Source organism: Scyliorhinus torazame, chromosome 7 (assembly GCF_047496885.1).
Source record: "Scyliorhinus torazame isolate Kashiwa2021f chromosome 7, sScyTor2.1, whole genome shotgun sequence".
NCBI classification, from domain to species: Eukaryota; Metazoa; Chordata; class Chondrichthyes; order Carcharhiniformes; family Scyliorhinidae; genus Scyliorhinus; species Scyliorhinus torazame.
The window spans coordinates 112726417-112738943 of record NC_092713.1 but is presented as its reverse complement, the minus strand read 5'-3'; the positions used below and the strand labels follow the sequence as shown (position 1 = coordinate 112738943).

At 48.4% G+C, this 12527-nt stretch overlaps 1 protein-coding gene across 2 annotated transcripts in view; it reads right to left on the bottom strand.

The window, feature by feature from the left end:
• The window catches only part of axdnd1 (axonemal dynein light chain domain containing 1), a 486782-nt gene that overhangs the window by 458127 nt on the left and 16128 nt on the right, over window positions 1-12527 (bottom strand). For both annotated transcript variants that reach the window (XM_072511281.1, XM_072511280.1), the window contains exon 3: window positions 6697-6816. In XM_072511281.1, coding sequence (XP_072367382.1) covers window positions 6697-6816 — 120 coding nt within the window. The remainder of the gene's footprint in view (window positions 1-6696; window positions 6817-12527) is intronic.

The following is a 12527-nucleotide window of genomic DNA, read 5'->3' as shown; positions in this document are numbered from 1 at the left end:
AGGCACTCGTCTTCTGGAACCGTTGTACTGCCAGGATCAGAATCCTGTAATCGTCATTGCACATACTGGACGTGCCGTCGTCGGAATTGGGAGCGCTGACCTCTGACTGGTAGTGCAGACCTGCAAAAGGCTGCATAGTGTCCAGGCTTCCCGCAGTTTAAACATCACCTGCTTCTTGCAGGGCAGTGTCCCTTTAAGTGGGCGTTGCCACAGTTCGGGTACGGCATGACGTCGATGCCGTGCTGCGGTGTACGTTGTTGCACATGCGCAGTGCGGGTGTCGGCCGCTTCGTTATCCCATTCGCATCACACATGCGTGGGGCCCCAGGAAAAGCACGCAAAATGGCCGCTGTCTTCAATGTTGAGGCACAGCATCTGGGAGATGGCCTGCACACTCTCTGCCTCGTGGGAGGCAAGTTTCTCATTTTCAGCCAATTTGTATTGGGCATAGTGATTTTTGCCGTGCTCATGCACTGTACATGTTTCAATCGCGACTGGCAGGGTCATATGCTTGATTTTAAAGAGCTGCTCTCTCAGAGGATCAGAGTGAACTCCAAACACGATTTGGTCTCTGATCATGGAGTCAGCACTATCACTAAAGTTGCAGGACAGCGCTAGCAGGCGGAGGCTAGTTAAGAAGGCATTGAAAGATTCATCTTTACCTTGAAGACATTGTTTGAATATGTAGCACTCGAAGATTTCATTGGTGTCCACTTCACAGTGAATATCGAACTTGTCCAGGATGGTCTGAAACTTTGTCTTGTCCTGGCCTTCTGTGAAGTTAAACGAGTTGAAAAGTTTGATGGCTTGATCACCCGCTGTAGAGAGGGGAAGCGCGATCTTTCTTGCGTCAGACGCACCCTGAAGGTCTGAGGCTTCGATGTACAGCAGAAACTTTTGCTTGAATATCTGCCAGCTGGCACTGAGATTGCCGGAGTTCCTGAGCTGGTGAGGAGCCTGAATCTTCTCCATGGTGCCGGGATACATTTGCTGGTCGTTACGGAACGGACTGAGGTAAGTCACCTTAAACTAGTAGTCTCCTGGTATCATGTCATGTTAGGTGCACTGGTATAACACTGGCTGCAACTGGATGCAGTTTAGATCAGAAAGATACTCCAGACCTTGAAGTTAGTTCAATCAGGTTTATTGAACTAACAGCACAGTTAGCACAGTTCTCTGCGAGTTCGACTCTCTGCTAACTTAAGTGTGGTTACTCTGTCTGATTGAACCAGACTAGCTCTTAGCCACGTGGTGGGGGTGTGAGATTGTAACAACACCCTTGACTGACTCTCTAGATGTTCATCAGTGGAAAGAGGCCGAGTGTGAGTGCCTCGTGTCTTTTATAGTCAGATCCCACCCCTGAGTGTCCTGCCTGCTTATTGACCATGTCCTGTTCTCTGTGTCCATTAGCTGTTTGTCTGTATATCATTATGTGTGTGTGTGTGCCTGCATATCATGACAGGGAGGAAACCAGAGCACACGGAGGAAACCCATATGCAGACACTGGGAGACAGTCAGCCAAGATTGAACCCGGGTCCTAGCGCTGTGAAGCAGCAATGCTAACTACTGTGTCACTGTGCCGCCACTGGACCAGCTACATAAATACAATGACTACAAAAGCAGGTTAGGTGGATTGGCCACGCTAAATTGCCCCTTAATTGGGAAAAAAAATATATTTTTTAAATTATGCCTGAATTGAAAAAAGAGGCTAGGTTTTCTGCTGGAAATGCTTCGCGTTATGATTCCCAAAATCTTTCTACCATTTACGAGGGACATTTCCAGAGTGTAATGGAATACCCTCCACTCGTAATGTGGACTGTTTGAAATCTAATAACAGTGATATCATTAAAGAAAATAAGGAAATGACGCATATACTAAATAATTACTTTTAGGTCAGTATTTATAGTAGAAGAGGTCAGCATACTGGAAATCACGAGGAAACTGATATTACACCAAAGACAGGGCCTCACCAAAATTAGTCTCGTCAAAATAACACCAATGAGGAAAATAATTATACTGAAGAGTAAAAATAGGATTAGATAGTTTCCATGCCAGGATTTAAAGGAAGTAGGTGAAAATAATGCTATTCTCAATCTTCAAAGGTTTTCACAATTCAGGCACGATTTAAAAAAATTTTTTTTTTTACAGTACCCAATTCCTTTTTTTTCCCAATTAAGGGGCAATTTAGCATGGCCAATCCATCTACCCTGCACATCTTTGGGTTGTGGGAGTGAGACCCACACAGACATAGTGAGAATGTGCAAACTCCACACGGACAGTGACCCAGGGTTGGGAACGTTCGGGGATTGAATGGGCCAGTCAAAAGGGCCTGTGTGTTTGCGCACTTGAGGCAACTGACGGCGGACGTAGCCATGTTGCAGGAGACACATTTGAAGGTGGGGGATCAGATTAGGTTGAGGAAGGGATGGGTTGCGCAGGTGTTTCATTCGGGATTAGACTTTAAAATGAGGGGGGGTGGCAATCCTGGTCAATAAACGGGTGGCGTTTGAGGTGGGGAAGATAGAGGCGGACCTGGGGGTAGATATGTTATGGTTAGTGGGAAGTTGGAGGATATGGCTGTGGTATTGGTAAATATATATGCCCCAAACTGGGAGGATGTTGAGTTTATCAGACGGGTGCTGGGGAAGATCCCGGACCTAGATTCATATTGACTGATTATGGGGGAGATTTCGACACGGTCCTGGATCCGAGGCTGGATTGTTCGAGTTCCAGGTCTGGGAAGGTATCAGCTATGGCAAAGGGGCTGCGGGGGTTTATGGAGCACATGGGGGGGGGGGGGGGGGGATATCCGGGAATTTGGGAGGCCAAGGAGTAAGAAGTTCTCATTCAACTCCCATGTACACAACGTATATTCCCGGATAGACTTCTTTGTGTTGGACAAAACTCTGCTGGCTGAGGTGGTGGATGCTGAATATTCAGCAATTATGGTGTCAGACCACGCCCCGCACTGGGTAGACCTGCAAGTCAACAAAGGAAAGGCCCAGTGGCCACGATGGAGGTTAGATGTCGGGCTGTTAGCGGAGGAGGAGGTGTGCAAGCAGGTGAGGGAGGCCATTAGGGGGTATATAAAGATCAATGACACAGGTGAGGTTTCGACGGGGGTGGTGTGGGAGGCACTGAAGGCGGTTATTAGGGGGGAACTCATCTCAATTCGGGCACATAAGGAGAAGACTGAGCGGACGGAGTTGGACAGGCTGATGGCCGAAATGTTATAGGTGGACAGGAGGTATGCGGAGTCTCCAGATGACAGGCGTCTGAAGGAGCATCAGAGACGGCAGCTTGAATTTGGGCTCCTGTCCACAGGTAGGGCGAAGGGACAGCTGAAGAGGGTGAAGGGGTGGTGTATGAATATGGGGAAAAAGCCAGCAGGATGTTGGCGCAACAACTGAGGAAACACGTGGCGGCGAGAGAGATTGGAAAGTAAAAGATGCAGGGGGGGAAGCTGGTTTTGGATCTGGCGGGAGTGAATGATGTGTTTCTGGAGTTTCACAGTAGATTGTATGACTCGGAACCCCCAGCCGGGGTGGAGGGTATGAAGCGATTCCTGGGGGCTGGAGTTCCCAAGGATAGATGAGGAGTTGGTGGAGGGATTGGAAGCTCCAATTGGGCGGGGGAGGTTATAGACGGTTTGGGGGGGATACAATTGGGTAAGGCCCCGGGACCTGACGGATACCTGGTTGAGTTTTATAAAAAGTTTTCCGGGTTGCTAGGGCCACTCCTGGTAAAGGCTTTTATTGAGTCCAAGGAGCTGGAAGTGCTCCCCCCAACGTTATCGCAGCCATCGATCTCCCTTATTTTGAAGCGGGATAAGGATCCAGAGAGTTGTGGGTCGTATAAACCAATCTCCCTGTTGAATGTTGGTGCTAAATGGTTGGCAAAGATCTTGGCCATGCACATAGAGGAGTGTGTCCCAGAGATAATAGGGGAGAAACCAGACGGGATTTGTGAAGGGATGACACCTGACGTCCAATATTAGACGGCTCCTAAATGTGATAATGATGCCTGCGGAGGGGGGCGAGGTCGAGGCCATGGATGCAGAGGTCTTTGATCGGGTGGAGTGGAGGTACCTGTGGGATATCCTGGGAAGGTTTGGGTTCGGGGAGGGATTCGTGGATTGGGTCTGGTTGGTATATGAACCTGGGACCCTGGAGCTGTGAAGCAACTGTGCTAACCACCGTGCAACCATGCTGCCCACATCTGTTATTAAAATATTATACACTAAGATATTAAGGGAAATAGATAAGGTCGATAAAAAGAAACGTTTTTCCACTGGTTGATAGTCGAGGACTGGTGGCATAATTAGAGCCATCATTTCAGGAATGAAAGTAAGAAATGCCTCTGAACACAATTTGGAACTATCTTCCACAAATGACAATTAATGCAAGATCAATTGTTAATTTTAAATCTGAGTTTGTTACATTTTCATTAACCAAAGGTACAGAGGGATATCGGATTAAGGTGGGTAAAGGAAGTTATGTCGTAGATCATTCATGACCTCATGGTTCGGCAAACACAATGGGTTAAATGATTTATTCCATTTCCTAAGCTTCCATATTCCTATGTTCACTCTCTCCACCATGAACACATAGGGCTGGATTTTTCAGCCGTGCCCACCACAAGATCGCCACGGACAGGACGGGCCCATGTAAAGGTCCGTTGACCTCGGGCGGAAATTTCCGGTCAGCGGGGGCAGCCGAAGAATCCCGCCCATTGGGTCTTCAGTGTGTATCATTTGCATGATGCACTGCAGGAACTTATCAAGGCTTCTTCTTTTTTTTTTAAATATATTTTATAGAAGTTTTCAAACAAAGATTTTCGGTTTTTACAACTTAATAAAGGAATATACATTAAACGTTATTTAAATAATATATTAAACTAACAACAGATGGTAAAAGAAATAAACAAAAAGCAAATATCAACAACTAACTAAGAAAAAACAAGAACACGGAATAATCCTCCCCCCACCCCCCCCCTCCCCCCTCCCCCCTCCCCCCTGGGTTGCTGCTGCTGTCTTTTCTGTTTTTCCATTATCGTTCCGCGAGATAGTCAAGGAACGGTTGCCATCGCCTGGTGAACCCCTGAGCCGATCCTCTTCACGCATATTTTATTCGTTCCAGTCTTATGAACCCTGCCATGTCATTTATCGAGGCCTCCACGCCCGGGGGGCTTCGCTTCTTTCCACATAAGTAGAATCCTTCGCTGGGCTTCTAGGGACGCAAAGGCCAAGACGTCGGCCTCTTTCGCCTCCTGCACTCCCGGTTCTTCTGCAACCCCAAATATAGCCAACCCCCAGCTTGGTTTGACCCGGACCCCCACCACCTTTGAGATCACTCTTGCCACACCCTCCCAGAACTCATGCAGTGCCGGACACGACCAGAACATGTGAGTGTGGTTCGCCGAGCTTCCCGAGCACCTCCCACACCTGTCCTCCACCCCAAAAAACCTGCTCAGTCTTGCTCCCGTCATATGCGCTCTGTGTAGAACCTTAAATTGAATCAGGCTAAGCCTGGCACACAAGGACGAGAAATTTACCCTACTTAGGGCATCTGCCCACAGCCCCTCCTCAATCTCTTCCCCCAGCTCCTCTTCCCATTTTCCCTTCAGCTCCTCTACCATCGCCTCCCCCTCGTCTCTCATCTCCCTGTATATTTCGGATACTTTACCTTCTCCAACCCATGCCCCCGAAATCACTCTATCCTGGACCCCTTGCGTCGGGAGCCGTGGAAATTCCCTCACCTGTTGCCTCGTAAATGCCCTCACTTGCATGTATCGGAAAGCATTCCCTGGTGGCAACTTATATTTTTCTTCCAATGCTCCCAAACTCGCAAACGTCCCGTCCACAAACAGGTCCTTCAGCTTCTAATTCCTGCTCGCTGCCAACATTGAAATCCCCCATCTAGTCTCCCCGGGACGAACCTGTGGTTATTCCTTATCGGGGACCACACCGGGGCACCCGTCACTCTCCTGTGTCGTCTCCACTGCCCCCAGATCTTCAAGGTCGCCACCACCACTCAAGGCTTCTTCAACACCTCACACACCTACAACTTTTATCACCTAGAAGGACAGCAGTTGCAGGGAACACCATCACTTTCAAGTACCACACCCTCCTTAATGGGAAAATATCTCCATTCCTTCATTGTCATTAGGTCAAAATCTTGGAACTCCTTACCTAACAGTGCACTGGGAGTACCTTCACCACATGAATTGCAGTGGTTCTAGAAGTCAGATTGCCACCACTCTCACAAGGACAATTAGAGATGGGCAATAAATAATAGTTTTACAAGCAATGTCCACATCCCATGAATGAATAAAAACAGATCCACATGCACTTCTGTTCCTGCGGGCTTCACTGGATAATGATCAGTAGCGGGTATAATTACCCATTGACCAGCTACTTAAATAATAATTGTAATATCTCTGTCTGTGTCCTCAATTAAATCAGCTAATTCAACTGCTACATATTGGAAACCAAACCTGTCTTAGTCCAACAGCAGGTTGCATCATTACTCACTAGATCGTCAGGACCATAGAAAAGTACTGAAGAAAATCTAGGCAAAGGAAACAATAAATCTTTCAAGAAGTTTATTTAAAAGAGATCAGGATTGAAACTTCACTCATTAAACTCTGGTCGTGATACTTAAGAAGCTTCAGAGTTCGCAATTCATCATGCACTTACCTGCTTGCTGTTTTAAACGCGTGCAAATGTCAGAGTCTGACTTGTCACTTTCCCTAGATTTTGCTCCATCACTGAAACAAGCGCATATGTCCAACATCTGTTCAGAAGTTGGAGTGGGCTCTAGAGAAAGCAAAGCATAATTGTGGCTTTCATTAGCTTCCAAGTTGTTTGAAATCTTCATTCTATATGCAGAGCAGACAATTAAACTGAAACAACAATCACTTTGAAGCCCATTTAATAGCATATAGTCTTAAATTCTAGTACACTGATCGTAGCACTCCAAAACATTAAACCACTTCCAGTGAGTGTTGTGTGATATACATACATTTGTACAGCATTTTATTCGACAATGAATAATTTCAAAGCATTTCACACAATAATTTGCTTTTGATATGTAGAAAAACCCTGCAGCTATCCTGCAACAAAAATATGCTATAGACAACAGTGAGATGAAAGATTTATATTCTTATATGATCAATATTTTTATCAGGTAAAATGACCAAGTGATATAGATCAAAGCACGACGGAATTAAGATTTAGTTCGACCACTATCTAATTGAACAGGAAACTAGCTGGAGGGGCTGAACAGCCAATTGTTGTTTGTCGGCTTCAAGCATTGTACAGGTCACCAGGGAAATTCCTGCTCTTCTTAAAATAATGCTATGAGAACTTTAACATGCATCTAAATGAAACAGCTTCATGGGACCCATGTTACTGCTCTTTGAAGGGTGCCTCACTACAAATAATGCAACACTCTCTCCTGGTAGGGGGGAGGAGCATGTTCTCCCGCCAGGGGCAGCATGGTAGCATAGTGGTTAGCACAGTTGCTTCACAGCTCCTGGGTCCCAGGTTCAATGCCCGGCTTGGGTCACTGTCTGTGCGGAGTCTGCACGTTCTACCCGTGTGTGCGTGGGTTTCCTTCGGGTGCTCTGGTTTCCTCCCGCTGTCCAAAGATGTGCAGGTTAGGTGGATTGGCCATGCTAAATTGCCCTTAATGTCCAAAAAAGGTTAGGTGGGGTTACTGGTTACGGGGATAGGGTGGAGGTGTGGGCTTGGGTGGGGTGTTCTTTCCAAGGGCCTGTGCAGACACGGTGGGCAGAGTGGCCTCCTTCAGCAATTCTATGAAATATCAGCCGAGATTCTCTACTGAAGTCCTGATGCCCTACAAGCTTCTGGCCCAGAGATAAGAGCCTCATCAACTGAATCTGGCTTCCATGGTGGGCTAACTCCTCCAATTTATCAATTTATAAAGACATAGGGCTGGATTCTCCGTTCAGGAGACTATGGGCTGGATTCTCCGATTTCTATGTCTTAGGACCAAAACGTTGGCGGCGCCCGCGCACAGATGCTCAGCCCGGTGGGGGGCTAGCAGCCGCGCCACATAATACGGACGCATGCGCACAACCTGCGGCCGCCATGCCATACAACATGGCGCTGGCCACGCGCGGATCTGGCCTGCCAGATAGTGTAACCCACATGCCGCCCCCGGATCACACCCCACCAGTCGCCCCAGCCCCCACTGAAGCCTCCCCGCCAGCGGAAAAACTCCCCCCCCCCCCCGACTGTGGCAGCGCTGGTCACAGTCCGCAGCCGCCACTTGACATCCCCGAAAACTGAGAGGACACACGACCGACACCGTTGGGAAGTCGGCCAATCGGCGGCGGAGCATCAAGGGAGGGCCTCAGGTGACATCCTGAGGCCGTCCCAATGCTGTATGGCGTACTCAGCGTACGCCGTTTTTGAGGGGGCGAAGCGTCCGAAAAACGGCACCGCCCCCAATTTCAGCATAAAATCGGATTCTCTGGTCAATCACCGAACGTGATTTTGCCGTTGCAAATCGGAGAATCCAGCCCTATGTTCTCCTGCCAGAGCTGAATCACTTCTGTTTCGCACTGGTGCTGGGAGCAGCACCTGGAAATGATTGTGTCTCTTGCCATGCAAATTTATGCATGGCAGGGATCGCAAGGGATTCTGTCGCAATCCCACTAGCGGATAGCCATTTTGAGCGGGAAGCCCAATGACGAGGCCCGATGGCTGGCTCCATTTCCCTTGCAACACAAATCCTGCCCTCCTCAACAGGTAGGGGCATGCTCCTCCCGCCACCACGGTAATTGCTGGCTTACCCCCTCCCACAGAACATATGCATGAGGGTGACCTGACCTCCCCCCACCAACCCCCATCAGACCAGCCCAACAGAGACCCCCACCAGAGATCTGCACCAGAGACTCCCATCAGACCCCTCATCAGAGGCCCCACCAGAGTTTCCCTCATAACAGGAACCCTCCATAGCAGAGAACCCCTCATAGAAGAGATAGCCCCCATAACCCCCCAGGGAAGCTAAAGAGCAGTGCATACAGAAACAGTGAAAAAAATCACTGCTTTTTCATTCAGCTGTGCCTTACAGCTGCTGCCTCAGACAGCTCTCTAGAAAGCAGCAGTTGTAACATAATAGAAAGCCACAAACACAGCACAAGGCTTTAGACCCTTTGATCTGCAAGGTGTCAATTCATTTCAAAGAGAAATAGTTTTTAATAGACCAATATTGACAGCTTCCAGTCACACAGTTGTCTGGATAGATTATTTTAATTTCCCTTTATACTTAAATGTATCTCAAGTAGCTTTCTGTGAAACTATCCAAATGTTTATAAACATCTAGCTATGATTGACTGCTTATGACTACTCAAAAACAGTTAAGTGCTTTCTGCTGAGCAAAAGAGGAAGTGAAAGCACTTAACTCCTCGATGTTTATAACAGGGAGTTCCCTTTTATGGAGGGTTTTCTGATATGGGGGGGGGGGGTCCCTATTATGGGGATTCCCTGCTATGTAAGGTTCCCTGTTATGCGGGGTCTCTGATGGGTGTCTCCAGTGGGGCTCTCTGATGGTGAGGGGGTGGGGGGGGGGGGTCTGGTGGGGGAATCCGGTGGAGGACTGGGGGTGGATTTGCACTGTGGAGGGAGAGAGGCTCTCCGATGGACTTTGGGGGCACCTACCTTAAATATTTACCCCCTTTGCTGACGGCAAGGTCCATCATGTCAGGGTCACCCTGGCCAATATTTGTACCAATCCACACCGCATATATCACAGTCCAAAGGGCTGAGGAATCACGGAGGCATGGAGAATTCGGTGTCCAGTCCGTTAATAGGTTATAGATCGTAAATCATACATAGGTTATAAATCATTGATCCATTTTGTCCCATTTGCATCCTCCCACTAGCATGGGGCGCGAAATGGGTCGGTGCCCCGCAGGCGGCGGAGACTCCCGTCCATTATTCGCATTGTCCTACCAGAATATATATGACTTCACACTTCTTTACAGTCAGAATTGTTAGACTCTTAAATACTAAATCTTGTGGATATTAAAGTGCTTTGCAAAGTAAAAGACTTTTCTAAGGAAAATAATGCTGCTGAATGTAGAAAACTGTCTTCCCCAGCATGCTCTGAGAACCATCAATCAGATCTGAGAGATTTTGTTTGTCTATATGTGTGTGTGTGCGTGCAGAGGGAATTTATTTAGGAGGAAATGGATTGTTATATTTCCAGATTAAGAGACTTCCGGTGGCGCGTGCGAGTGATGCGATCGAGCTGGAGGGGGGCTCCCGCCGGTCGGCGGCAATTCGCCATTCTCTGGGGGTTTCCCCATGGTTTTGCCAATCGCGATTTCTTCAGCCGTTGGGGCCTGAGGGACGGAACCGGGTCGTGCAGGTTTGGAGCTGGTGAGGGCCCCCGAGACCGGAGGAGCAAGGGCATCGAGCCCGACGCAAGCGGCAGGGAGGAGCGTGGCCTGAGGCGAGGCCTGAATCTAGCACAGATGTAGAGGGGGAGCAGCGCACACCGGGTGGCTCCCCGCTGAAAATGCATGTTTGGAATGTTTGAAGTCATGTCCCAGGAGAAGAGATGTTTTGAACTTTGATTTTTGAAAAAAAAAAAAATTCTAAGTTTTTTAAAATTATTAACATGTTTTTTTTTAAATTTAATTTTTAATTTAAAATTTTTTAAAAATTATTTTATTATTTATCTTGAGATTGAAAGTAGAAGAAAAATATTAAGTGGTTAAGGGATGCCAAAAACAGCAGTGACGAGGAGAGGAAATGCTGGCTCGCCGCCAAAGGAGAGGACCAGTAAAAGCGCTGACAAGATGGCGGATGCCGGACCGCGTGGTGGGGCTGCACTACTTAGAGTAGAAAGGATGACCAAGGTGATGGCTGTGGAGCTGAAGAAGCAGTTTACGAGGCACGTGGAGGCGTTGAGGAAGGAGATGGCGGTCGCACTAAGATCATTGGTGGAGGAGGCAATCCCCCCCGGTGAGGGTGGATGTGGCAAAGACATCGGCCGAGATGGGAGAACAGGGTGAAAAGATGAAGGAAGTGGAGGAGGCCATGTCGCAGCACAGCGACCAGCTCACCTCGATGGGAGACAAACTACAGAGGGTGGTGGAGGTCAACAGAGGACTCCGAGCAAAGCTCGAGGACTTGGAGAACGTCTCGAGGCGGCAAAATCTGAGAATTGTGGGTGTACCTGAAGGGGCAGGAGGCTAAAGGCCAACTGAGTACTTTGCTAACAGGCTGGTGGAGTTGATGGGGGGAATGTGAAGAGCCCTCCCGGTATGAACTGGACCCAGCTCATCGGTCGTTAAGGCCGAAACTCAAAGTAAACGAGCCGCCAAGAGCAGTCATTATCTGCTTCCATAAATACCACATGAAGGAGGTGGTGTTAAACTGGGCGAAGCAGAAGCGTGAGGTGCAGTGGGATGGTGCTAGAGTTCGGATTTACCAGGTCTTGATGATGGAGTTGGCAAAGAGACGAGTGGCGTTCAGCCGAGCGAAGGCGGCACTGTCCTACAAGGGACTGCGATTTGGTATGATATACCTGGCGAAGCTGAGGGTGAAACGGTGGAGGCGGCTGAGGCGTTCATGAAGGCAGAAGTGAGGAGTGGAGCTGGAAGAGAGATTGGGGATTGTGATTGGGGAGCTGGAAAATGTATAAATGTTATAACTTTCTTTTCACTGACCTGTATTGTAACTTACTTGACTTCACATTGTTATAGAGTTTAAGTTTTTGTTTGGTTTGATTGGCATTTTTGCTCTTTTTTTTTGTTGCAACGGTTATATGTTATGTCATTGAATTGCATGGGTTAGATTGTTTTTCTTTTTCTTCTGGGACTGAGTGGGAGGGGACAGTATGCCTTTTTGGGGGAGGGGGGCTATCTGCACTAGCTAACTAAAGTCGGCTAGTGAACGGAGGTGAGGTGAGAGGAGGGCTGCGGACATTAGAGCCTGGTTAGCAGGTTTTGATGGGCCTACGAGGCGGACAAGTGGGGTGGGGGAGGAACGATACTGAGTGAGATTTTTTTGAGGGGAAGTGCAGGGGGGATTCTGGGAGGGGGAGGGGTTTGATAATAATGGAAGGGGACGGGTCAGACTCAATGGGGCAGGGCTCAGTGGTATGATGATGGTGGATAAGAAGGATGGGGGGTGAGAGACCTGCAGTTAGGATAGTCACGTGGAACGTAAGGGGGCTGGGATGCCCAGTCAAGAGGTCAATGGTGCTTGTGCATCTTAAAAGTTTGAACGCCAATGTAGCAATGCTGCAGGGGACTCACCTGAGGGTGAAGGACCAACTGAGACTTAAAACGGGCTGGGTTAGTCAGGTGTTTCATTCTGGATTTGACGGAAGAGCTCAAGGGGTAGCGGTAATGGTCAGCAAAAGGGTACGGTTCCAGATAGAGAAGGTGGTTGCAGATCAGGGGGATAGGTATGTGATTGTGACAGGGGAGCTGGAGGGGAGGCTAGTGGCACTGGTAAGTGTATATGGACCCAATTGGGACGATGTG